Genomic DNA, 27,890 nt, shown 5'->3' with positions numbered 1-27,890 from the left:
TTGATACTTTTGTCTTGATACGGAGTATGGAAGTACGATACTTGACATTTCATTCCGGTAACGATCCCGATATTTTAAACAATGTACGCGATCCGATGCCGCATGACGTCATTAATATGAAACTTACTGACTCACTATTTTTTGCGAAATTTACATTTCAAGAAAGAATCGTTTAATTGGATCGCAAATCATGACTAAATACCACCATAAATTTCTTATCGGACGAGGATCGATACTGCCACTTGGTATCGGGCATCGGCTTACTGAAGCTAATCAAACTCTAAGTTTTAGAAAACTGAAATAACTTCGCTCATTCTCTTTGGCGATCCAACAACAAGCGATCACCGATAATATCGGATCGGAGCCGATACCAAGTGGTAGTATCGGTACTCGTCCGATACTAGGGTGGTATCGGTGCCGATAAGCGAAGTATATTTTATCATTTCAGTCATATCTTGCAATCTAACTGAGCGATTTTCATTTCACCACTAATATTTTTTAAGAAATGGCCTTATAACAATAAAAGTAAGTAATTTTCTAACGGGAAACAATACTATTGTATGTTTTAATTTAATCAAGTCTGCTTGCATCGGGCAGAATTCAAGTAAAACCAAACGTATAATGAGTTTTACTGATCTGGACTTTAATGTAAAAAAATAATTGCAACAAATAGACAGGCGGACCTTCGAAGCGCTCATTTCAACTGAACTCACAAAATGAATCCAGCTCATATCCGCAAATATACTGCAGCTGTGGCTTCCTTCTAACTAATCTATATAAAGCTTAAACAGTGAAAACAATGCTGTCAACCTTTATTTTTACATCGAAGATCAAACCATAAACAGCAGTTAATGGCTTTAATTTTACGAATAAGGTCACAACGTTGCGAAAAAAAAATGTCTGTTAATATGCTGCACCGGGAAATGTAAAACTCTGTGCAAACCCGGTTATTTCCTGCAAACCCTGAAACGTAAATCTGTTTTTAAAATCCAGGATCAGTCGGATTTCGATAATAACATTTTATCTTAAAGGAAAAGCAAAAAACAATGCCGTTGCTTATTTCCAATCCCGAAATAACGGATAATAGTTTGAGGTCGGCAGCTTGCTGCAATAAAGATACTCGTAATGTATCTAACCAAACTGTCAGCAATTTTTGTAAGTAACTAATCCCTGAAGATAGCTGGTTTGCTGTCTGCGTTCAACCTTCAGCCAACTAGCCATTGCGTTTACTTTACTTGAACTAAGCTAGCTATAATGTTAAAACTTCCCGATAAATCTTTAAGCAAAGCATATCTGATTGAAACTTGTAAGTGTTGTAAAGCACCTTTCTTCTCCTAATCAGCACTTTGTTTAAAGTTGTTCACTAAACGTCTGCTGTTTATTAAATCAACAAAGTGGAGCTTTTATTAACTTGTCAAACATCGTACAAGACAGTTGTCTTCTATATTCAGTTGTTTGCCTTTAAAACGAAAAATCGTAAAAAGATGAAAAAATATCGAGCTGCAATTCTATTCTTACAACGATGTGTGTTTAAAGTAGCTGTACAAAAGCCATAAAAGATGTCGAACACTCATATTTTGTATTTCACAAAACTGCTATACTAAATTAAATTTATAAAAGTCATAATATACATGCTATACTTAAATGTGATGTTTAAATGTCAATTAATTATGATGTTGAAAATATTTAAAAAAGCTATATACAGAAATCATTGGACTACGATATGGGTTTATCAACACATACTAAAATGTCTATGGATGTCATTTAGGCAAGATTGTACAAATTGATGGTTTGGTATTGTTGATTTCTAAATGTAAAAAAAAATTAACATTAAATTAAGAACTGATTTAAAATGTTAAAATCAGTTTATTTTTAGATAAAAGGGGTAAATATATTCCTTCAATTGAACAACATGAGTGTCTAAAAACACAAGAAAATATAAACCGATTTAGCGTAGGGAGTTCGTGGGGAGGTGTATGAGGGCTGCTGCTGACTCTGTAGATATAGTCTCTTACAAGTTCTTAATCCGACTCCAAAGGAGCAGGCCGCTAGAATACCTGTCCTTAACTTCTTATACTCTAGGCAAAGACAATCCACTCAGTAGATAATTGCTCTGGAGTATATTCACAAATCTCAGAAATACAGCGATAAACAGAGCGGTGATTCAAGCCGCTAATCAGTAACTATCAAGTATCAAAGCGTAGGCCTATAGTAGAATGAATGTGAAACGCGGAAAAGCAATTCGCTCGGCGCGGCGGTCACACGTCAGTGGACAACGGTCACGTGTTTAGTGAAGTCAAAGTAGGCTAACTGCTACAACCGAAACTTACACAAGAGGGAAAATGAAAACACCCAAAAATTAAAATCTTTTCCGAAAAAAAAAATAGTAAATTGTGTAAGCACTCTATGGGCGTTATCTTTCGATGTTCCGCTTGAGTAGGTTCATGAATAATAGAAGCAGGAAAATATTTCTTGAATGGATTTTGTGAAGTTGTAGTTTGAAGTGGTTTAATGGATATAAAGCTGGGAGAAATGCCGCCGAGTTACGACCAAGTGACTTCAACGACCGCAATTAACCCGACGCAGTACCGCGTTTACAAGCGGAGATGGTTCCTGTTGGCAACTTTAGCCGTTTTAAACCTTTCCAACGCCTTAGCTTGGCTTTCTTTTGGCCCAGTGGCTTATAAAGCGGCAAACTTTTACGAGACGGACCTGGACACAATCAACTGGTTGTCGGTTGTGTTCATGATCACCGGAATTCCGTGCGGAATAATCGCAACCTGGCTCATCGACTCGATCGGACTCCGCTTCTCCGTGATTTTGAGTGCTTGGTTGAATGCTGTGGGTTGTGTTCTCCGCGTTGTCAGCGCCATTGATGGAATCTCACAAGAAGCGATGCTCCCTCTAGTGTTCTTGGGCCAGTGCATTGCAGCTTTCGCGCAGCCCTTTATGCTCTTTGCTCCCACCAAGTTGGCAGCTCATTGGTTTGATGAAGATCAGCGCGCAGTCGCCAATATGCTCGCAACAATCGCAAACCCGCTTGGAATAATGCTCTGCAACATTCTTTCACCCATTCTACTAAAGTCCTACACAGACATGCTCTTCATGCTCGGAATCGAAAGCATCCCGGCCATTCTTGCCGTCGTTATGGCAACATGTGGCTGGTGGTCGAGCCGCCCCCCGACTCCCCCTAGTGCCAGCGCAGATGAACCGTCGGAGAGCTTTGTCGCTGGAGTTAAGATACTTGTGAGGAGCTGGAGGTATTGGCTTCTCTCGATCACCGTAGGAGCTGGAATTGCTTTGTTCAGCGTTCTCACAACAATTCTATCGCAGACGCTCTGTCCGTGGGGTTATGATGATTTCTATGTTGGTGTCGTCTGCGGAAGCGTCCTCGTTGGAGCCGGGTTCATTGGTTCCGGGTTCGCTGGGGTAATTGTCGACAAAACAAAGCGCTTCACGGAAGTGACAAAGGTGGGTTTTGCAGTCGCGGTCGGGGCTTTGGTTGGTTTCGCCGTGCTCCAGAACCGACCCGACCAGTTTGTCCCAATAGCTCTGATGTGCGGGATATTTGGCTTCTTTGGTATCCCAGTGTACCCAGTGGGCAATGAGCTTGCGGTGGAGACAACATACCCGGTCGGTGAGGCCACAAGTTCCGGGGTTGTGTTCATGTTCGGTCAGCTCCAAGGGATTATTCTTGTTCTTCTGCTTCAATCGATTGGAACTGTGATTCCAGCGAGCGAAGCAATTTATTCAAAGTGCGACAGTGACAACCTCGGCAAAATCCCCATCACTGATATGTCGGTGCCGGTTTATGTTATGACCGGGTACGCTGGGGTCATCGGGATTATTTACCTGATATTTTTTCGCACAAAATATCACCGGCTGATCGCAGAATCTGAATCAACGTCCAATTCTCCGTCTGGAACAAGTTTCACCGCCGGGATTTCTGTTAAAGATGAAGCAGAACTTGAAAAGTAAAACTTGTTGTGGTTTTTGGATGAAATCCAATAAATGTTTAAAGTGAATAATTTTTTTAGCGTTTTTGCAGAAAACCACCAATGGAGTAAACTATAATTAAATAACCTTGAGTTGAAATTGTAAAATCATTTCTGTTTAAGTGTGGTGGTATAAAAATTAAATAAATTGCAAAAATTTATTATTTTACATCTGTAAGTAATGAATCTTGTTTGAAATGTTTATTGAAATAATGTGAAATTGAATGTAAAAAGCTGTACTTGCTATTCAGCAATGTTGTTTTCAGTTTTATGCATGGCATACATTACACCATTTTGCAGCGCAATGTTATTTGACACCTCCCAGTGCCAATAATAATTAACCACATCTGCTGTCATGAGTTTGTTTTGCGATGTGATCAATGTGTATTTACTCTGGGCTGCAAAAAATCCGTGCAAAGTCCAAAAGTTGATTCACATCAATTTATTGTTCCTCTCTATTTGTTACAAACTGCTGCTTCAAACTGTTGTTACTTTCTGTCAAGGGCTGTTCCTATTATTTGTCCTGAAATTTTATGAGGTACTTCAATTACACTGTCCAAAAATTTTGCTGCCTCTTATATGTTGTTTATTATTGTGACTAACTTTTAAAGTGAAATTATTTTTCATTCCTTTTCGCAAAACAGTATGTCAATTTAAAATATTGCTTATTAAAGTAACAGCATCCAAATTAAGCTTGTAACCTGAGATATCCAATAACATCTGATCGGTACTGATTACTGATGCCTAACTGATAGTAGCTGTTCTAGTGCGGTACTAGGGTGAAATTAAGTTATTAATTTTAGAAATAATTTGCGATCCCAACCAGCAGTTCTACCTTCAAAGGTAATTTTATCAAAAATAGTCCCAAGAGTAGGTGAACAGCTGGATCCAACTTCTCAACGCTAGTTAAATCAAATTTTGAATTTTTTTGCTCGTTTCAAGCTTAGTGATGGCATCATTTGGTTTTGTGTTGGATTGCGATAATTGTTGAGTAAAATAATGGTGACCGAACTACCAATAAATCTCAATTATCGAACATCCCTGCTTGCCGCTGTTAAGTCTGTAGGTCATTGTTTGTTTGTTGTGTAGTTTTAGCATGTTTTGTAGTCATTGCTTTTCTAATTGTTTTGTAACTTTTTGTGCCATATTGCTTTAATATTGGTAAATCTGTAAAATGAATTTACTGCTAAATTATGTGAAAACTGTTACTGTTAATATGGTAAATGATAAATTTTTTAGATGCCTTAATGCATTACTTGGTCAATATGTTGCAATTAATTTATCGAGTATACATAAGGTCTCCTAAGTTTCCGTTGAAATTGTTATTCTTGGTATATTTCACAATTTTATGTCGATGTTTTTGCATGACGCTGCATTCATTGTAATCAGAGATTATTAAAAACAAAAGCTTATTTGCTTAAATATTCAAGTGAACTGTGGCTAGAAAACAACAATCACAGATCTTGAACAAATACTATTTGGAACTAAGGCTACAACAGTTTTTAATGTTTTACTAAAAAGTTGCTTGTATAAAGCAATTTACGAACAATAGTGATTATATTTGGGTGCAAGTGTGTTAGTTGAAAACTACCTTTCAGTTGTTAGTTATGAATAATTAAACTTCCTTTTACAAGTGGCTTTTTGAAAGAAAACCACGTAATGTTGCAGATGGTATAAGTTGCCTAATGGTTTTGTAATTACCAGGTATAATATTCCTAATGTAGTGGTAGTGTCCATAGTGGTAAGTGTTTAATATTTGTACAAAGCGTACTGCAGGAGTTTAACAGCATTGTTGTGTATTAAATGGATTTGAGCTGAAACCAGAGTTAATCCCACCAACAGATTTCTTAGAAGCGTCACATTGCAGGAATCAAATGTCTACACACGTTTAAATTGTTTCCAGAAATAAGGCAGGATATGACGTCATATTCAGTGGCCTCTACCGCCCCTGCTGGCCAAAAGTTAACCAATGTAGAAAACGATATTTGACCTATGATCGTACAATCACTTCATTTTTTGCAAAAAAGTGATATTTGCCTATTTTGGGGGGTTTCCAGCAAAGGGTAACTTCCCAAACACCACCCAGGTTATGTAAATCACAAACAACAACAATAATTCAAAATCATTAGGGTAAGTTTTTATTTGCACCTGGATATTTACATGAACATGCGAAACATTTTAATCCAAGTGGAACAATGACCGATTGTCTGAAGGTAAAGCAGCATTGTTACGTCATCTAGTGTGGTAGATTCGCCGATGACGTCACAGTGGACTACAGCTACCAAGGTATTGTGACGTAATGATAAAATAGTGCTAGCAGGTTGTGACGTCAGGTAACGGTTAAAATATATCTTTTGTTGACGTAGAACGAATAGAAGGGCAAAAAAACACCAAAAAGTTAGTTTTATGAAGAAAGTTGAAGTAAAAACTGAAATTAAACTGTGCAAAGTAAATGTGGAACGTTTTGTAGTTAATTTCAGTGAAATTACAACAAGTTGATTTTGCTACAAAGGTAAAAATGGACTGAATGTTTGACGAAGGTATTGGAACATATTGTCCTTTGCAACTAAAATAATTACCCCCAATAAGAACAGGTATAATCAAACAAACCGAGACTCATTAATATCAACATTTCACGACAAATAGATCCATTCTTACACTTTAGAAATAATAAATTTGAGTAGTTTTTAACTGCTATTAATAAAAAGTGTGTTTGGGGGATTTTATTAGAACAAAGATAAACATATTTCTGTTTACCTTTCAGGCTGCGGCATCATAAACGTTTCAACTGCGACACAAGTCCTACATATGCGAAGTAACTATTTTGCATTGTCATAAAACAAAAGTACTAAGTGAAGAAAATATAGATAAGTTGACATTCCAAAGAACAATTTAAATTTACCAAAATGTACTAAAATACACGTATTTTTAAAATGAAACCTATTTAGGTATCTTAAGCGCTTTAAATAGTTTATAAAATATGGAATATACTTTTTAAATGTTTATCAGTGTTCAGCTAAATCATACTGTGGTAAATTTTAGTTAAAATATTCCGAAAATATAAAAAGTACAATTCTAGTGAAATAAAGGTAGCTTCGAAGTGCAAAGTCTAATAATTGCGAAGCGGCATTACAACGAACCTATCTGTTACGTCATAATAGCAGCAATTGTTGCATGTTCTACAGACAAACACTGAAGTTAATTATGGCGACAGAATTACGATCTCTATGGCGCGAGTTTAACACTAAGCGGGGTGCAAGAAAATATTTGTGTATTTCACAAACTCTAGTTGGTTGGAACAAAATCATACTAAACTTTTTTAATTTTACAAACATATTCAAGATAAGAAAATGTTACAACCTACAAAATCAATTTGCGGCGAATAAGAGTTAGTAAATGAGAATAACGTCATAACCTCACTAATGACGTCACGCATGAAGACGTGTAAATGAAAATGGTTAGTCGTGACGTCATACTGGTGAAAATGTAGTTAACTTATGACGTCACTAAATTAGAAGGTCGAGTTTGGTGTTTGATGACGTGTGATGACGATGGGGTTGTGACGTCACTGGTTTGTTGGTTGATGACGTCATACGACCTTCCACTGCATGAGCGAGCAATCCTGCCCTCCAGCGGACAGAAGTCGCTCGTCGGATGAGAGAAACTTGACCTTTGTGACGTGGCTGCTGTGACCTTTGTAACAATGACCTGCGCTCTGCGAATGGTCACGTGGTTAGTGGCAGCCAATCAGAAGCGAGCAGAGGTTTGAATGATGCAATTTCAAACCGGGGTCCGAGTTTTAAATTTATAGACTTAAAAATCACAAACACGGCATCTCTAGGCGGTGGAAGAGATTGATATTTATCTTTATGTGTTTTACCACAATTCTAAAACCCCCTGCTTACCCTGGGTTGTGTGGCTGGGAACTTGTAGAGGTGAACTTTGCCGAAATCATCTCCTGAAGCAAGCAGTTTGTTGTCATGTGACCTGCACACGCTGTTAACATCCGTTCCATCCGCTCCCTCAGGCCAGATGCCTAAGAATAGCGTCAGGGGTTGTTACGTCATAATCAACAACAGTAGGTGGTTTTATCGATGTACATAAAGGTTAAATAAAAACAAATTTAGCTTTACGCTTTACACGTGAAAAGTTATCTAGTAGAGCTTGGTTTGAAATGCACTTACGAAGGGGACATTAATACACCTGCACATGGTTCTTTTCCTGAGTGGTTAAGGGTTATACCCAAATGTTCAAACTAAATAAGTCAGGCCATGCGCAGTTTGGATAAAAAGCAACGACTCTAACAGTTATGACTCTGCCCAGATGGCGCCTTCAACAAGGCCTACAAAAATCCAATTATAGTAGCAAAAAGTTAGACTTTTTTTTCTAATGTTTGAAGTTCGTACCACACAATAACCAAGAGTACTTAAGCTAGCACTAGTTGCTCTATGTGCCCGTTGTGCCAGCTACTCGTGTTGTTACTCGTCCCACTCACCGAGTACGTTGAAGCCGAGTGTACATGATTGTTCGTTCCACTCAACATCCCTCATTGACGAAGCTGAAGTGAGTTGACGGCAACTCTGGGCGTCCCCTGCAACCAAAGTACAACAGGCTGTTTAGTAAATAACATATATGGCGGAACAACGTCGAAGAAGTTATTCCGCAAAAATAATTTGTGTAATGCCAAAAATATGCGATAATGACAGACCAGGTACCAGAAGGAAACTGAACCACAAGATGTAAAAACAAATACATTAGGTTATTACGAAAAAGTGGCTGCCTATATTTTTACATACAGGCCGCTAATATATGCAAGCCGTTTGTGCGTGTGGCGTACTTAAGCCTTTAAAATTAAGAAAATAACTCTCTAAAACAATTAAAAATATTTGTTTTTACACAACTGGTACATTCAGCTTAAAATTAAAAAAAAAAGCATTTTTAAAATACAAAAGGTGACTAATATTTGCAGCGCAACAAGAGCAAACTTAATGGAATAAAAACGCAAAAATTATTAACTGATATATAACAACAACAGTTGTAGTTTATATTTATCAAAAGTTTTGCATCTTTCAAACCCGGCTACTATTACGTCACAAGGTCGCTTATGACTCACAGTAGAGCAGTTCATAATCTCCCGAGTTGGATTGCAGATGCTTAGAGTCCTTGGACCAGTCGAGGTGAGTAATGTAGCTGCTATGACCAGAGCATCGACCAACTTTCTGGTACTTCCTACCACCGTCCGTCACGTGGTACACGTAGATGCTGTTGTCATGGGAACCGATGGCAAGCTGGCTGCCGTCTGCGCATGCGCGGAACAAGGTAGTTGTCAGATTGTGGTGATTAGTGGCAGAAATAAGTAGAAATTAGGTGCGGGTGATGCAGAGTTAATTTCAAAATAAATCGTTAAGGGTCTCTTGCTCGAATTTGCTTCTACGTGGGAGCAACAACCCTAAGCCACTGATTGTTGGAAGTTAACGTGCAAGCGATTATATATATTTTCCGTTAACTAAATAAAAATTGCCTTGTGTGATAATGGTGTATAATTTAGATGGTTAGTTTTTAAAGAATAAAATTTCCAAAAATTATGCGAGAACTCGAAACTAGTTTTCCTAATAATAATAAAAAAAAATATTTACAAATAAATATTTAAACGATTATGACTTTTTACAAAGTAATTATTCTTGATATCTCTGTGGCGCCACCTGGTGAGAACTTTATGACGTCATGTTGTTCGAATCCGTCCGTATGAACCGTTATGAATTCCATGTTGTTCGCGTCGAGAACCAACCAGCGACCCGTTACCATGCCAACAGCTACCACGTTGTGATTGGTCGGATGGAAGTCAGCTGACTGGATGCCGTCGTCCAATGACTGACGAGTATTTGGATTAAAAACAGGTGGAAGGGATTTATTTTATCCTGAATTTAAATCTTAGTGAGAAATTGCAACCGTTCAATTTCAAATAAAAATACTTAAATGGTTAACAAAATGTAAAGTCTGTATTACCAAGCTCATGTAACGGTTTTAAGGAATTGAGTTCCCCGATAACAATTTGATTAATATATATTGTAGAATACAAAATGGTTTCCATGTGGGGCAAAAAACACAAAACGCTTTAGTTCCAGATTATCTGACAATTTTAAAGCAATTAAAAATACTTTTCATACAGAATCAGTTGACTTTATTTACAATTTAATTTTTTTTATTTTAAATCTAATCGACTTAGTTTCTTGCACCTTAACCCAGATGGGTGAGTGGGTCTCCGAGTCCCACAAGATCAGCTGTTTATCGAGTGACCCCGATAGAAAGTGGGGTTGGGTGGGGTGAGTTGCTAGACCCCAAAGCTCCTCAGTGTGACCCTACAACAATGGGGAGTGTTACGTCACAACAGCAGTACAATACTTGCATTTTAAGAGGTAAACCCTAAAGCCCAACCACTCGAAACAATTATGTTGAAGTAGAGTTAGCTAGTATTAAGGAATCTAAAATGTTTAGCAACAAATTGCAAGTTTATATTATATTACTAACACTTTTGATTTTAAGCTTAATGCTTGTAGGTTGTAGTAAGACGTAATAAAAATAGTAATCCCATATTTTAAATTAGGTATAACTTTGAACCTTTCGTGTATGTTTTTATTTGTGAAAATTTTATAACAAATTACATTTCTTGACTTTACAATCGCCATTAATTGGCATTCCTAACCAAGCGTGGCAAGAATTGGGTTACAAAAGAATATCGAGAGACATTTGAAGTCGAAATTTTTCTGCCAAACAAATTCCCCACTCACGTGAACGATGACTTGCAACTCGCCCTCTATCGCCCCCTGGAGGATGAAGTTGCGCTTTGTTCCCACCAGCAAGTTGCCATGGTTACCGCAGCTCACTGTGCGAATGCTTCCCGCCTGCTCACTCACCTGGAACACAATGACGTCACACGTTACACTCGATGAGTAAATTTATTTGGAAATTTGCTTCAATGTAAAAGTTTAGTTACCTCCAGTTGTTCCACCATTTTTAACAAATTTGCTTCCATGTAAAAGTTTAGTTAGATGATCGGCTACGCCAGGACATCACTAATTGTTGTATTTGTGGAACTTTTGGACTAATTTCTCCCAAAAGAGGAACAAAAGGTCGACACAAATGGAGAAAATTAAAAATTCCACGTTATTAAACCAAAAAGTGCCTAATCGTTAAGAAGTTGCCTCCGTTGTCCACTCACTATTTTCCATTACGAAAGTTGCTGCATTGAATGGCAAACTGTGGCTAAAATCGCCGTATTGACTCGGATCGTAACCGCCACCAAGTGGTAGTATCGGTTATCGGTCGATCCGTTGTTATCGTACATCCACATGTACAGTTGCACACAAACCTGCATTTGTTGTTTTGCTTGGAACTTTGAATCCCACAACTTTATCACTCCGTCGCGCCCTCCAGTGATGAAAGTGTTGTCGCGTGTCGCGCAAATCGTGAACACTGGGCCGTCGTGCGCCCCCTGCGGTCAAAGTGAGGGGGGTAAACAGGGGTGAAAAAATGAGGGGTTAAATTGTGCCCAGGTACCTAATACTAAATTTGAAAATCATATTTGCTGAAAAACATTTAGATATATTTTAAAAGTTATACAATTAAACCAAAAAAAACAACATTTAAATACAAACCTTAACAAAATTTATAGAAAGGCACTAACTTTTTCTTTTGTTAGGTTAAGTTTAAATAATCTTTGGGAAACAATTTAACAAGCGATATTTATATCTTAATTTAAATATTAAACTCTGTTACTTCAGAGCGCTTTGCAAACGAGGAAAACTATATTTAAGTCGGTCTGTGAAAAAACGCAGAAAAACACATATGCTTGGTATATTCGGTAAACTTATGTTATGATGTGGCTAAGCGCACAGCAAAGCAAGAGTGTATTTACCTCAATGACATGTGATATCTTCCTCACACTTCCCTGCCCCCACATTTGAATATTCCCGTTCGAATCCCCCGACAACACTTCGCCACTAGGGGCGAACGAGAGGCACAGAACGTACTTAGGTTTGTCATGTTTCTAAAAAAATAAATCGGGTGAAAACGAAAGTGGAGTGTGATTTACATAACCAGTCGCTACCTGCGTATTTGTTTTTAATATTTACCGTGTTTTTATATTTAGAGTTAAATTTGTTGGTGAACACTATTATAATATTATCACTGACATTTTTTAGCGTTTTAAAAACAATAAATGTGGCGTAAATGATTTTACCTTCATTTTTAATGTAATATTTTCTCTTTACCTTTTAAAGTAGAAAGCCGACCCACACATCCCTAGTTATAAACACCCCACAAAATGTGTCGCATAATCAACTAAAACCCAAAAATCTAAAAATTAGTATACCGCATTACCGCTTGTTGAAAAGCAACCCTGCCACTTCTAGTGTTTTACCTCGAACAATCCCTGCTTCTTGATGAGTTGTGTGCCCTCTAGTGTCCAGAAGTTGATGTGGTTTTTCCCGCAACTGACGATGCTCCCCTCAATGTGGGGGTGAAACTCACAAGAAAGCACCGGGTCCTTCGACGACTAACACAACAATTGTGGCGTCATTCAAGCAGTTAAGTCACGACGACGTGTTACGAATCAAATGGATTTCAAAAGTAATTTAAGAAAAGTTGGAAAAAATCTACTAAAAAAAATCAATAGTAAATTAAGATTTTTTCTTCTTAATTGCATTCTATTCTTTTCTTGTATCTTAAACTACCAAATGCCATTGGAAACTATTTTCTTAGCATTTCTAGTAGTCTAAAAAAAATCATATTCAAGAGGGAAATAAGTTTTGTTTTATTCTGCTATTTATTCGATACTCACTTTATAATCTGCAATCTTTGTTTCTTTCTCCCAGTTCCAGACCGAAAGCACGTGATCATTTGACTCGTCAACACAGCACAGCAGGGATCCGCCGTCCTACAAATATCCAGGTCACTACAGTCTCTCTCGGGGTAAATAAGCGGGAGGTTGAATTTAAAGTCAAATCTAGAATCCAGTTTACTTCTTAATGCATTAATTTATTAAGCCTACATAAAAATAAAAATAAAATTGGGAAAATCATGTTACAACGTTAAGTATATACTGATTATGGTTATTGTACAAACATCTTACTGGTTTGAATACAGGGTAATCAGGTGGCACTGTATAAAGACAAATTGTATTTGATTCTCGACAAGCTTTCCCACAACCGTGCTTCATCAGGTCAAAGTAAACAATCACGGTTGCGCAAAAGCTTTTCCACATTAAAATACAATTCATATCACTGATGATGGCATGAGAATTTGTCGAAACGTTTGAATAATAAAGCATGTCGCTTTTTATGACTATTTGGGCCGTTATTTTATTTTCACCATTAAAATCCAATTTGTCTTTATACAGGGCAACCTAATGACCTTATTAGGGATTAGACAAATAAGGCCATTTACAAAGACGGGTTTAATACTGAGGTGAAATTTATATCCGCTAGATAGCGTCATTGAGGTGTATTATAGTAAATTTCATGTTTCTGCGCAATTTTTGCCGCTCCCTACATTCAACCCACTTTCACATCTACATTTGCATTCACTCGTACTCACGCTTTTGGAGAAACTCAGGCAAGCAACTGCTCGTTCGAACGAAGCAATCACATGAAGCGTTGTGAGGCTAACAGCGTCCCAAATATGGACTTGTGGAACCCGAGGCTGCAACAATTACACCCTGTTACGTAACAGTTAACACTTTTCTGTCGTTTATTGGTTGACAAAAACTTGAAAATTACAAATTAAATATTTTCAGTAAATCAACAAATACCTGGGTCAATTAATTATAAGAACTTGAATATTAGTTCCATTATTTTTTTAAAGAGTATATTTGGCAGAAAAAGTGATATTACTTTAGTTTGTAGTTTTATTTACGTTGTTAAATGTCCCCAAGTTTTATTTTTAGTTTTTGGTTTACAACAATTAACATTGAAGCGTGATAATTTAGAAAATAAAAACATATCAAAACTAAAAACAACAACAACAACAGATAAATCCAGTTAATATCAGACAAAATCAAAGTATTAATAAATCAAAACTTGTTTGCAGAGACATAAAAAAGCAAACAATAACAAAAAAATGACTTCAATAAACTAATACAACAATAATTTTAACATTGAGCAGTGTGTCATTTGTTTAACAAGGAATACCACTTGCATTCTGTCTTACAAAAGAATCAAAAGGCGAGAAAATCAAACAAAAAGTTTAGGCTAACGCAAATAAATCTAAAATAACAAAATAACATTTGGGGTAACGAGAGTTTACAGTTTACACAAACTGAATGTAGAATATGCTTTGCTTCTGAGAAATTAATAAAACAAACTATTTTAACCAAGCATCAGAGACGCTAAAAACAATCAGGAAAAAAATCAATATTAAATGTTGAATTCTGTATTCCATATGTTGAAAAATCATATTTTATATAAAAAAACATCTTTTTGTATTTCATCTTTTTCATAATACTACTTTTCACGGCATTCATGTTTAGTTGGCATATTCCAGCCTTGGTAGCAACATTCTACGAACAGCAACATTTTGTTTTCATGCGATTTGTACTTTTGTTAGTGGCATGCCACAAGTTGTACCTTGGTGCAACCGCGAGATTTGAACTCCTTCAAATTAGTGAAAATGTTGTTTTAAATAAAATAAATGTAAATAAAGCATAATATAAGTATTGGCATCTGCTATGACTCAATAAACTTACCAAGAAAACAATTACAAATTTAATTTGTTCAAAATACAGCATTTGGTAAACAAAACAAAAAAGTATTTAAAATAAATAAAATCATAAAAATAATACAAAATAGTTAAATTTATTAAACCAAAATTACACCTTAAAATGGGATTTCTCAATAGATAAGTAGAAATAATAAATTTAATAATGTGAGGTTGTTAGTTTATTGCTCACCCTTCCGTCGAGTTCGAGTCCCGACACTTGCCCGGTGGCAATCTTCAGTTTGTCCGGGTGAATCGCAAGGCTAGAAGAAAAAATAAGTTGATTTTAAATAACGAGGAAAGGTTAAATAAATGAATTTAAAATAATAAACAAAGAATTTGGTTAAGTTTGAAAAATTGTGTATTGTAAGACCACGGAAATAAAAACTCAATTTTAATAAAAAATATAAAAAATGTTAAACCGCTAAACTGTGGATTAAAACAACTTGATTGACAGATGGTTGCTTTGGATACAATTCAAGTAACTTTGCAATAAAGTAAATTAAAAGAACGACCTATTAAAAAATCCTGTTTACTATTTGTTTTAAGCATTATACTCTGCCAACATTCTTATTTAACTATTTAGCCACTTAGTAAGTGTTTAAAGAATTTTAGTTTTGACAAAGTGCTTTATTTTTCACATAAGACTAACAAGGGAACCATCACACAAGTTTCATTTCAGGCCTCAGATTATATTCATTGATTTAAGTAAAGAAGGTTATTGATTTTTAGGCAGAACTAACAAGCTTTGGGAATAATTGATTGGCACCATTCCTATTACTTGGATACAAAAGTAATTCTACACAAAAGGTGTGTTTTGCCTTTTGTATGTGAGGTTTGGATATATGGCAGTCACTTTAACTGGCAATGATACAAATTCATATAAAAACGTCTTGAAGATGATGTCAATTTGCTCGGCTTATTTTGCTTTGAGATTCATTTTCAAGCTACATTAGTAGTTTACCTAACTCTAAAAAACGTTTTTAAATGGTGTTGTATTAAAAAAACCTAAACAAACAACTTGTATAGTGAGATTTACCAAATATACTGGTGCGACATTGCCTAGATTTGGTAACAGCAAGTGTTAGGGTCTAACCCTACACTTTACTACTATAAAATGATCACATGTACAACAGGTAATTTAATTGTAGGCAAGAAGGCAGCTTACTCAATGAATAATTGAACAACATTCACAATGTAAAACCAACAAGTGGCTCGGTATAACTTATTTATTAACTGGACAAAACTACAGCAAGTGTAAAGACAAAGTAAATGAATTCTTGTCCATGCTTTAGAAAGGTTAAACAACAATCTAATTAGCCATTGGTGTTGTAATCTAATGAATTTTTTTAACATATGTGGTTCATAAGAGCTATTAAAGGTGTTTGTTATGTGTGTGCTTTTACATACTGAAAGCATTAAAGAGCATTATTTCAAATCATTAGCTTGTAACCATATAAACTGGTAAAAAGGGAAAGATTCATCTGTGTTACAGAAAAAAAAAAAACTAAACTACATGTTTGTATCACGATTAAAACATGGAAAAAATATCTAGTTTGGTGAAAAAGATTTAGGCCTGTGAGCCAACCCATTGAACAACCTCGTTTTATTAAAAATACTAATAATGTTGGGGCCTTTTAAAATTAAGAGCATTTAAACAGGATTTGTATAATAAAAAAAATATCCAAGTTTATCGAACACAATTTGATAAAAAAACATTAATATAAGACTTTTTAAGGAAAATTTCTAGATTTTCAAGTTTGAAATTTAAATGCTCAGGAAACTGTTCAACACAGGGTATTTAAAATAATTTCCAGTATGCTATATCAATTTAAATGGTCTGAAAAACCCTCTGTGTCAACGATGTGCACTTAGCCAACTCTTACCACTTGATGTCGTCATTGTGTCCGAGGTAGTGTCGCTGGTATCCGTCCTTAGGGTCGTACATGACGACGACTGCCGCCACAAAGTAGACGATTTCACCGGTTGGAAGGTAGTAGAGGTTTGATCGACAATCCTTCCCACGGTAGCCGTACCTGGAGGGGGTTACAGGGTCAGGGTTGAGTGCAAATGGAAAAGTGCTTATTGGGGATGTGCAATACTCGACATTTTATTTCGATAATAATGTTTGGTGCAACTTATTGCAGTTTGAGCGGATACCAAATGACAGCATAAATCTGCTTAATCAAGCAAAATTGATGAAATTGAAATGTTTAGAGTAATTCTTTTTTCAGGTTAAGAAGTTTAGATTTGTCCAATTGTTGACCTACTGCTTTAATAAATTTAATGTATTTACTAATTTATTCATAGGTTTTTACTTGTATATATAATAGGAAAAAAACTTAAAACTGCCTAGCTGAGTATAATCCGACTGGCTTAGGTAAAAAAGAATAAAGTAAAGAGCTAAAAAGTTGTACTTAAAAACAGAAAATACAAAACATTTTGAGCCTATCCATGTTTTGTAAAACTTTTATTTTGTGTAAACTTTCAAAAAAGATTATTTGTAAAGAAAGTAAGCTTTTGTTTTTTATAAAAAGTTTAAAAAAATTGTAAAGAAAGTAACAGTTAATTTTTTGTGTTAACTTAAAAAAAATTAAAGATAAAGTTGGCTTATTTTTGATTCAGAAAACCTTGCCCTGCTTTATACTCACACCCATTCGAGCTTTAGTTTGTTGTCTGGAAGTTGGGAAGGGGTTGCGAGGTTGTAACCTTCGACCTCTGTTGGTTTGTAGAGCACGAGCGGTCGACCGCGAAGGTGCATTCGAACGGAACCCTCGTCAGCGTTGTACGACATTTGCTTGTGGTTTCCTCCACTACCAGCGCTAGAGAGACAAGTTTAATTGAACATTTAAAAAAAAAACACTTAACATTTTTAAGAAGTGTTTAAAAAATAGTTTTTGCAGGAAAAAAATGTTATCCAAAATTAAAAATAATTTACAGAAAAACATTTTTAAACAGGACAAATTATAGACAAAAATAATTAAAATTGTTTAAAAGGGAGTTTAAGGAGAAGGTATGTATTACTAAATTTTTTATAATATTTTACCGAAGGCTTTAATGCACCTTGAACTAACATTAAAATTTGTTTGCCCCGAGCACACTTTCATTTTGAAACGTTGTTACATATTGATCGGCTGGCTAATCATTTGCAAGTGGATTCTGTTGTACAAGGTTTGTACTTTGTGCTGCTTTGCCAGGGTTTAGTAAATCATTTTTCACAATCCCATTTAAATTAACAACCAAGTAATATGACGTAAACTTTTTAGCCTTAAAAAAATTATGAAACAACAATAATTTGAATAAATTTAATACAGAAAAATATCTATCTCAACAAACCAAGTGTCAAAGCAATGAGTAACTAAATTTATTTTTCTGAAAAGATTTTCGCCCAACCTTTGCTTTCGCGATCTGAAACTTGATCTTTTTCCTTCACGAGAAAAGTTCTCGGACGAACCGACTCGTCTAAATAAAAGAATAGAAATCAAAGTAACTCACCTTCTTTTCGTAGGCATCTCGGCGGTTTGGTGAAAAAAGTTTGAAGTTTAACTAAAACTTAAAACTATGTCTGTGAATACGACAATAAAAATGTAAAAAGTTTGTTAACCTCATATGTGAAGGTTGGCAAATAGCTTTTACATGGGGCCCAATAAGAAACAGAAATTGTCTTGGTCAAAAAGTGGATGTGAAATACACACCATCGAAATTGTGCTTCCGTTTAAATTAAAGCTGGAAATATTATTATTTTGATAATATGTGAGGATGCATTTGCAAGTGTAATTGATTTTAAAATATTATAAAATCAAACAAAAATATAAAATATAAAGCTTTCCTTCGGCTTACAAAAGTTTATGAAATGAGCCAGGGGTTAAATTGATGCTTTCAAGGCCTGACATATATGTTTATTGTTATGGTCAGCTAAACTTTGTTGGACCAAATCAGGAAATGGTCAATAATTAGGTTTTGTCAAACTGTCACCAATCAAACACAACAAACACCAGGATTCAACCAACCTTACTTGCATAAATCATTGCAATAAAAAGACTTACAATTTATTTATTACTTTGAATCATACTTTATACTAATTTCACTTTAAAATCAAACACTGGCTTTAAATCTTTTAAGGTAAATAAAACCGAAGCTTGAACTAAAAGTCAGCACAAAATACAGTTTACTTGATCTAACTTGACAACACAACATTCTGGCATTATAATACATAACTTCACCCCAACAACAAACCACACAGAACCACACAACAACACACTTGAAGCCAGAAGCTAATAAAAGCAGCATATCAATCTTTCAGCAGTGGCTGGCCATTGAAAGGCACTTCACCATGAATAATTAACTTTGAGTGCCTTTTTCACCAACACATACAATCTGCTTGCTCAGTTTAGAAGGACATACTCCTGTTTGTTTAATTAGAAGTTCAATTCAGGTCAGGTGAGTAGTGGGTTGTTTTTTCCCACAGGAAATGCTCGATCAATTAGCTGACATGATTTGAAAGTGTCTGACAGATTAAAATAGCCGTTGTGATAAGGTTGTTTATTATTTTTGAAATTATTCTAGATAAGCATTGCAATAATATATTTCATTATTTCTAAAAAGGGTACTGGATTGCAGTAGTATTTATAAAACAAATATCTAATAGCTAATTATAAACATAATACCTTAATATAGATATTTCTTGGCTTGGTAAACATATGTACAAATTTATTTGGAGCTTGCATTTGTGGCAATCTATACTCAAGAGGAATGTCTAGTGCTTGAATTTACACTTTGTACAACTCCCATTGGGAAAAAACCAATGCACTTTAATAAAAAATCTAATTTTAGAACAAAACAATAGTTGTAAGTTTAGGGATGCAATTAGGTCCTATGATTATAGACATAAAATGAGTGGCCAATATTTATTACTCATTCTAACGTTAAAGCATTGTATATCCAAAAAATTTATACTTTAACCCAGATTATATTGCAAAATTCAACAACATAGACCTAATTACTCCTGAAATGTCCACTTTTCTTAAATTATTAGATAAAACACACCCTAACCCCTTCTATTTAGGAAGCTTGTAACAATTAGACACAAGCCACAGAAACACACTTTTTCCACCCTTCATGTCTGTGACTCTTGCAATAATGTGCATTGCTATACAAACTAATATTGTTGCTGTTGTTTGATTAGGTAGGATGTTGTATTTGGATTTACAACGCTTTTAAAATTGCAAATGCTTTTTCAGCTTGTCAACAGTTTTTTACATAAACAAACCAAATCACTGAACGTTGCAACTGGAAAAAAGGTTTTAACAAATTGGCTTTAAAATAAAGTTACGAGATGGCAATTTTCAAGTTCTTGACCAGAAAATTGTTGTTTTTAATCTAAGTAAATGTGACTTACGCCCTTATTTTGTCAGATTTTTAACAAAGCAACAATTTATTATGCAAACCCGTTTATATTATTCTGAATTTTATGAGGTTGTTCGCTATGAAAATCAGATTGGTTTCAATTATTCTGATAATTGTAGGTAGAGCGGCGGAAACTCTGTCCAGTCTGTTTTAATGTGTTTTGACGGGCCAAAATGGCTGCATAAATTTCTTCCAACAGCCTATTAAAATTTGGCCCATTTCTGTAACTACAGTAGACAATTAGTGGTTAGTAAATTTTTAGTGGTCACCAATGCAGAAACTTAACCAGGCAAACAATATATTTCATTTTGACATATTCCGTCGCTTACTTCATGTTTTCACCCCCAGCTCCATTACTCCTCGTGTGGTCGTCTTTGTTGGAGGAAGACCTCTTGTGGAGACTTGGTGAGGGGGGGCGAGCTCGGGCTTTGGGGGTGCCCATTGTGTTGTCAACAATGGGGCGCGATGGAAGGGGCTGAAAGTGATCTGAACAAAACAATTTTACAATAAAAACTAAAAATTCAAAATCTTAAGAGTATATAAACATTCTATAAGATTTAACCCAGTGCTTCTCAACCTTATATGATCGGTGGTTCAATAGGATTTCAACACGTTGTGGCCCTTTGCTTAAGTTATGCAAAACAAGTCACTTTACATTATAAGCGAGATCTATAAAGCAATAAAAAAAACATAAATTCCACTTTAACTAACGATTAAAGGCAATTCACATAATTGTGGTCCCCGAAGAAGGTTCTATGGCAGGGTTTCTCAACCGTTGCCCTCGGCCCCACTGGGGGACCACGAAGCAGTCATTGAGGGGCCACCGGCCTTATTTTCTAGCTAGGTACAGAGTGTCACTATTTACAAAAAAAAGATATTATGTTTTTTATTATGACTGTAAACCTTTCTTGTAGGGTTTTGTAACACATTTTTCTGACACCTGCTTTGACTCGTTAGTAGGGTTGTTTAAAGTAGAATATTGGATCTATTTTATTCGTTTTATCACCGAAAGTTATGCCTAATTCAACTTGCCACGCTAATGTTTAAAACAATTTCTGTGCTGCTTTATGCTAGCCATTTTCGGGCGGCCAATTACTTGCTGATAATCTTCGCCTAAAAATATCCGACTAATGCTGTTGGGCAAGCAACTAATGTGTAATACCAGGTGAAACGATTTTGCAATTTCCTTAAAGGGGTTTTAGTTGCATAAGAAACATTTTATAGAAAAACGTAGGCTGCAGGATTACTTCAGGTCAATTTTAGGTCAATATTCAGCGAGGTTATGCACAGCTTATTTGTCAAGTAATAGTAACGCATCATTGGAGCATAATGGTTGGAGGTTGTAGTAATAAAAATATCAAAGCCCATACAGAAGTAGGTAGCATTTTGAACGTTTCGAACAACTCTTTATTCATTTTAAACATAGAGTAACGCATCAATAAAACGAAAATCAAGAAATCATCTTACTGAATGTTGTGACATCGCTTGGCTCTGTGCAAATCAGAACCGAATATAAAAAATACCTTGGCGGAGTCTAAGAACAACTTTGTAATGACTAACTAAGTTAATTTGAATTAAAATGACTAATTTGTTAATTTTTAGAAACTAAGTGCATTTGGTAGTTGATTGACAGCTCTATTTGTTATTTATGGCTATATTTTGCCTAGAAGTAAAACAAGTGAATAGATGTTAAACACAATACTGGGAATTTTTAAAAGCAGGGGGCCACAAGGGTTAAAAAGTCCTTTCAAAGGGTGCCACAAAGCAAGAAAGGTTGAGAACCACTGCTCTATGGTGATGCTACAGGCCCCATTTTGGTAATCCAAGCATAAAACTGCCTAAGCATATTTGAAAATAACAAACAAGTTGGCCGCATTGGTCTTCTGATATTCTTTACACCTTATTCGCATTTAGGTGTAGACAAAGTTTTAGCCAATACAAAAAAACAATCGGTTTATGAGCAAAAATGTAATACATCGTAATTAAAACACAAAATAAAACACTGCTCCAGAATATTTAACGTAGTTCCTTCAAAATATCAAATAATATTTTTCAGAAGATGAGCTTTACCACCAAAATCTTACTTTTCATGGGCGATGGTTTTCTGATTCCCCCATTTCCCTCGACGTCCTTGAGTCGACGAAGCACATCGGCGAGCGATGACTTCAGCAGCGCGATCTCGTCATCCTGGTGTTCCACTCGCTGCTCCAAGGCTCGGATACGGTCCTCCGTGTTGCCTGGCAACAAGCAGTTGTGACGTAACAATTAGAATTTGATCATAATGTTAAGATAAGCCAAAAAAAACATTTTGATTCGAGGCCACTCAAAAGTTTTAAAGTGCCGCAACTTTTTATTTTAAAGTTATTCTACAAATTGCCCTCAGGTCTATATATTAAATTCTGGTTTATCGCTAAAAATCACTTTGCATCATCTTTTTTTATAGCACAAAAAAGTTTTTCAGCTAAAAAATTTTTTTTTTATGTAATGACGAAACATATTATTTGCAAATTTTGCGATGGTATTTTATGCTTTATACCTGTTTTTATAAACAATCTAAAGATCAACTGATTTAAAGCAAGAATCTTTCTTTTACATTTTATTGTTTACAGGAGAAATTTTAAATACACAAGGGTTTCATCTAAAAGTTTTTACTTTATTTATGAACAAGACTTCTGACTAAAAACCACATGAGTTTCTTACTTTCATTTTCTTGTGTAAAGTTTTCTGAGTCACTCATCTTGTTTTTAACAAATCACAACTCCTAACTTTAAACTAACAATAATATTATATCTTATTAACTATATATCTATATCATATATATATCTATGTTAAAGCTTTATGATAAATATGACTAAAAAATTATTGTTAAACTTAAATTAAAAGACTAAATAATTTACAGAAATTTTGTAGAATGTATAAAATTTAACATTTAAACTTCGTCACAAGCCCTTAAACCACTAAATATCACGTTCTTTACCGATGTATTGTTCTCATATAAAACTTATGATCATGAATTAAAGCTAGTTGCATTCAAGTCTTGGTTTTGTTCGTTTTGAGCTAATATTTGTTCGACGCTATACAGATGTCGCTTAGGTACAAAGAAATTAAACAGTTCTATTCAACAAATGTGGATTTAAAGACTTTTGGCCTTCATGGAGAGTCAAGGTTAAATATTTGTCCATGGAATTAAACTGTAAAATAAGACCAATCACACAATAATACTTCTGCAATTTTGTTTTAAAACTTTCTAAAATGCTTTTACTAAAAAATGTTAAAACTTAACTATACTTTTCATTATTTACATCTTACAATTGAAGCATTACAAACTGAATTACTTTAAACTGCAGATTATAATAACATTGCTAGCTGCTAGTCTGATGCGCATAACATAAAACGAAATGCGCCAAGACAGGAAATTGTTGAGCAAAACTGTGCGAATCAAGATTGCGAGGCATTTAGGGTTGACAAATTGATTTCTATGAATATATCTTAATCTATTTTTGGTGATATTTGTTTAAAATATGAAAAAATAAATTGGTTAGGCTAAAATTGACCAAATGGCTGCCCAAACAAGTTGTTGATAATAAGATTTGAGTAAATAATATTTATATGCATATATTAATTGCAATTAATTGATGATATATGTTTTAAATTATTTATTTCAATTTATTTACATAAATATACAGATATGAAGTAACTTTTAAACTTAAAACAATGTACAACAAAATAAACTTGTTTTACAAAATAACTCATTTTACAAGACAGCTATGGCCTGTCACTAACTTGTTGCCAGCACTACAAACTAAAGTTAACAAATAAACATAAGATTAGGTTACCTTCAAATAGATCGAACACGGGCGGACCAATTCCATTCATCATTATTCCAGTGAATGAAGATCAAATTACATCCGCTTTATTCTGAGCTTTTCCAATCGTAACGATCAGATTTACAAAGCACACACTCAGGCGCTGGTCTAGAATCCTACCACAACGTTAAAATAATTATTAAGCAATGCACGATATGTGGGTTAGGGTGTCGGTTAGTGTTTGGGTGGGGGTGGGTCAAGTATTACTGTTTAACACTATTACTTGACTCATACAAACCCAAACACTAACCGGCACCCTAACCCAAATAATGTTCGTTGTGGTAGGATTCTAGACCAGCGCCCACACTCACTTAACCAACAACCAACTAACGACCAACCCTTGATAAATAGATTAAATCGAAAGTAACAGCTGTTGTTGAAGTGCGAAGAAATGCTAAGCCACGAAATACACGCAAAGTGAATACAAACCAAACATAAATCAATATAAAATACGTTTTAAAAAACTTGCAATTTAAATGCACACCTGCAACTATAGTAAGTCAAGCGCGTTCACTATTACAAGGTTTTAGATGTGAGACACACGAACAATTTATTTTGCAGCATGTTTTAATGTTTATATTCTCACATGTGAAACATCAGCTTCAATCTGGATTCCTACGCTTTGTTGCCACCTAGCGGTAAGACAAATTCATAAATACCTGTCACTTGGTGCTGGTTGTAAACAAAATTGAGTCAACGCTTTTTACCAAGAAGGATTTTAATCGACACAAGATTTCCAAAACTAACTCTAAACATTAAACTTTAACGTATATATATTTTCACTTGAGTTTTTTAACTTTGAGTTTTATTGTTTATCTTATTCTATGGCCTATGCTGTTTGTAAAATCAGTGGCGATTCGGATAAATTCCATGTGGTCCATACCTCTGGGCATTTGTAATTCAATGACAGCAATGTATTAAGCGTTTGCGGGCGTAAAGTCGAGACTAGCTTATCAATTGACGTTGTTACGACGCCTGATCCTTAAGGCGAGAGCCGACGGCTGCCTAACGTCTCCTACACGTCCTTGTATACACATGACTCAAAAGAGCAGGCCGCTAAAATACTTATAAAGTCACTTCACTCAGTTGATATTGCTCGTTATAAGCTTACTACCGAGGTAAGTGGGTAAGAAGGTGCAACCGACGAACCACAGAGGAATTGCTCGTTTGAAAGTGTATCAGTCATTTGGTAAATCCACAAGTGGTGCAAACTTACAATACTTCTGTGGGATTTTCGTCGAGTCCCGAGTCCGGCCTTGACTCTACAGCTTGTGTTCCACCAATTCACGTAGCTAAAATAACGTGGATACTCAGCAATCCACTCATATGTAATGTAAATTAGGGGTCAGCAACCTTTTTTACACTGCGGACCGGTTTAAAATTAAAATTTTGTCACGGACCGGCCTTAAAAACAACAAATGTCCAGCAAAGGAAATTTATTACAACGTTCAATGCGAACTTTATGCTTGTTTTGTCGCAAAGTGAGGCTCCCATCAAGGAATTATTGAACTGAAACCCGCGCCGGGCGGCATTTGGTCAGCCAAACAATTTAATTTAACCTAGCCCGCGGCTCATTTCAATAAAACGTTTAGGCCTTTATGTTTTTTCTTAAACTACACTTGTATACCAATATTATCAATACCTGAAAGGCATAGGATGGACATACGTACAAAGCTTGCCAGAATGGCTTTTTTGACAACAAAAATAATTTTTTTAACGTGGTTGATGTTAGAAAAATCATTTGGCTTTTTTGTCATTTTTATAGAGGCTAAAACTAATTAATATACATACGTTTTTTTCGAAACCTTTTCTATCTAATCAAAATAATAAATTATTTCATTATGGGGTATAATTTTTAAACATTGTTTACATGAAATTCTATTGCACTTTAAGATGAATACGCTTAAAATTAGAACACATGATATTTTGGCCCATTTTTCGATATATTGTAAGCACTAGAAGTAGATTTTGTAATAAAATATGCATTATGGATGTTGTGAACGTGCTATGTAACTCATATGGCCACAACAAACTAGTTGTTTTGAACCTCACGAGAGCTTGATACTAATTGTGATTTTTTATTAGACCAATCAACAATGGAGTAGTAGGCTATATTAAAACGAAGGTAAATGTGTTAAATATAAAAATGCATTTAATTATTTTTGACTTTTTACCAGGATTTTACGTACAGTTCGTGTTTAAACAAAATTTAATCTGACAACCCTGCTACGGACCGGTAACCAACTCCTCGCGGACCGGCGTTGCCGACCACTGTTTGCCGACCACTGATGTAAATGATCCACCCACAATACATGATTGGAAAATATTCGTTCGGTCTTTGGCCGTCGATAATAAACGAACTGACTCCAATTTTTTTTTATTCAACCTAGTCATTATTTCTGTTTTTTCCCATATTTACAAAACATTTTATTTATCAGCATCAAGTGAAATTGTAGAAATTTTGGGGAGAAAATAAATAAATAAAACTTGGAGCATAATACCTGGTGGTTTTGGTTTGTATTCTTACTACATCCGTCAGGTGAATACTTTAGGGTTAGGGTTATTTTGTGTCACGTCTAATAGTATTTGCGGACCCCTGCCATATTAAACGCATAGCCAACGCCGGGTAATTGTCTATAACTTCCATCATTGATTTCATCAGCCTACGATACTAGGGTAAAAGTTTAGACTCAACCGCTGCAGTTTCCAGCAAGCTTGTTTGTCGCGCCAATGTCAACTGAACGCTCGATAAAGTACAAGATACAAGAAAGATCAATGGTTGGTTTAATTAATGAAATTACACCAAATCAATTTTTTTATTATTTTATTAAAAATATTGTTGGGATTCCAATTGTTGGTTTGTTTATTGGAATTGTTTGTACCAATCCAACATTCCGTTATAAATGTTCGACGCTTGGCCTCTATTCGCTCCGAACCCCATGATGTAATTCTCGCATAGCTTTTGGTCCATCTGATGTACTAAGCATTGTCCATAGAGTTGGTCAGCCTAAACACAAGAGAAATATTACTAGTTATTGTTAGACACTTTCCTGGGTTATTTATCTAGGAATGGCATTTGTAAAGGGTTTATATATAATTTTATTATTGTTTTTCAGTTATGTTTTTATAAATTGTTTGACCTGGATAGACGTGTCACTAAATAATTATATATATATTTTTTTTTTAAATGTTGTTAGAATGGTATCTGTTAATCAAATAATTAATTTATTTATAAAGCAAACATACAGTCAGCTCACCAAACAAAACATTTTTAGATTTTTTTTGGCAGATATAAATTAACGCTTTTGCGCGGTTGGACTTACCTTATCTATACCACCATCTCTCAATCTTCCTCCAATCTCTTTTCCAATCCCAGGTACGTCTTGGATAACTTTTCCTTTCATCGGTCCGCTGATAAAATTTAGATGCTTTATTGTTGACGATCCAGGAATATCGCTCATGGTTGAATTTACAAGTAATATTTTTGAAAGCTAGACAAGGTTCAATTTTCTGTAACAGAAGTTGGTATTTGTAGATAGTATAAATATTTGTTTAATTTGCAACTTTGTCGAAATCAACAGTTAAAATCAGGTATCTCATTTTACACTTCATGTGAATGACCCACAGAATATGGTGTTAAGTCAACAACGCGGATAACTTGAATAAACTAAAATACACAAAAAAACACAAGTCTGAGAAGCAACTTGTACCGACAACATAAATGGAACGAATGTTTAAGTTGGCTTTTAGCTGAAAATATTTTCTTAAAACGGAAAAAAATTACACGAAAACAAAGGAAAAAAATTGCTATTATATAGTAAAAGTTGGTGAAATATATATGTTTTTAGGGGACGGTCTGGTACCCCCTGAA

The 27,890-nt window shown here is 35.1% G+C and overlaps 3 protein-coding genes across 6 annotated transcripts; 1 reads left to right on the top strand and 2 right to left on the bottom strand.

The window, feature by feature from the left end:
• Positions 1–2,460: 2,460 nt before the first annotated feature.
• LOC146141351 (solute carrier family 49 member A3-like) lies at positions 2,461–5,411 on the top strand. The gene has a single exon (XM_083391471.1). It carries the CDS (start codon positions 2,512–2,514, stop codon positions 3,976–3,978), a length of 1,467 nt encoding a protein of 488 aa, XP_083247597.1. The 5' UTR covers positions 2,461–2,511; the 3' UTR covers positions 3,979–5,411.
• A 1,336-nt stretch (positions 5,412–6,747) lies between these two features.
• Positions 6,748–24,127, bottom strand: LOC146141350 (echinoderm microtubule-associated protein-like 2). 4 transcript variants are annotated; one of them, XM_083392356.1, is made up of 20 exons: positions 23,990–24,127; positions 22,238–22,390; positions 20,483–20,639; positions 18,141–18,209; positions 17,399–17,569; positions 16,634–16,783; positions 14,941–15,010; positions 14,618–14,644; positions 13,590–13,694; positions 12,835–12,930; positions 12,415–12,549; positions 11,911–12,042; positions 11,365–11,487; positions 10,784–10,909; positions 10,232–10,354; positions 9,698–9,866; positions 9,109–9,294; positions 8,491–8,586; positions 7,901–8,031; positions 6,748–7,710 (listed from the first exon to the last, which is right to left on the bottom strand). In XM_083392356.1, the coding sequence occupies exons 1-20, from the start codon at positions 24,030–24,032 to the stop codon at positions 7,585–7,587; spliced, it is 2,388 nt and encodes a 795-aa protein (XP_083248482.1). In that variant the 5' UTR covers positions 24,033–24,127; the 3' UTR covers positions 6,748–7,584. The 4 variants fall into 4 exon arrangements, with proteins under 4 accessions (XP_083248482.1, XP_083248483.1, XP_083248484.1 ...); XM_083392357.1 differs by lacking the exon at positions 23,990–24,127 and adding an exon at positions 22,854–22,973; XM_083392358.1 differs by lacking the exon at positions 14,618–14,644.
• A 2,659-nt stretch (positions 24,128–26,786) lies between these two features.
• LOC146141349 (barrier-to-autointegration factor-like) lies at positions 26,787–27,525 on the bottom strand. The gene is made up of 2 exons (XM_083392902.1): positions 27,343–27,525; positions 26,787–27,026 (listed from the first exon to the last, which is right to left on the bottom strand). Exons 1-2 carry the CDS (start codon positions 27,478–27,480, stop codon positions 26,883–26,885), a joined length of 282 nt encoding a protein of 93 aa, XP_083249028.1. The 5' UTR covers positions 27,481–27,525; the 3' UTR covers positions 26,787–26,882.
• Positions 27,526–27,890: the final 365 nt, after the last annotated feature.

The sequence above is a fragment of the Ascidiella aspersa genome, chromosome 6 (assembly GCF_963924565.1).
Source record: "Ascidiella aspersa chromosome 6, kaAscAspe10.2, whole genome shotgun sequence".
Lineage (NCBI taxonomy): Eukaryota > Metazoa > Chordata > Ascidiacea > Phlebobranchia > Ascidiidae > Ascidiella > Ascidiella aspersa.
The sequence above is the reverse complement of the archived record's forward strand: the minus strand, read 5'-3'. Positions and strand labels throughout refer to the sequence as shown.

Coding starts and splice junctions, on each gene's coding strand:
- LOC146141351 (XM_083391471.1), top strand. CDS start 2,512: ATGGATATAAAGCTGGGAGAAATGCCGCCGAGTTACGACCAAGTGACT.
- LOC146141350 (XM_083392356.1), bottom strand. CDS start 24,032: ATGATGAATGGAATTGGTCCGCCCGTGTTCGATCTATTTGAAG. Junction 11,488..11,910: donor AGATATCACATGTCATTGAG/GTAAATACACTC, acceptor CTTTGACCGCAG/GGGGCGCACGACGGCCCAGT. Junction 10,910..11,364: donor AAGCAAAACAACAAATGCAG/GTTTGTGTGCAA, acceptor ATTGTGTTCCAG/GTGAGTGAGCAGGCGGGAAG.
- LOC146141349 (XM_083392902.1), bottom strand. CDS start 27,480: ATGAGCGATATTCCTGGATCGTCAACAATAAAGCATCTAAATTTTATC. Junction 27,027..27,342: donor GAGATGGTGGTATAGATAAG/GTAAGTCCAACC, acceptor TCTTGTGTTTAG/GCTGACCAACTCTATGGACA.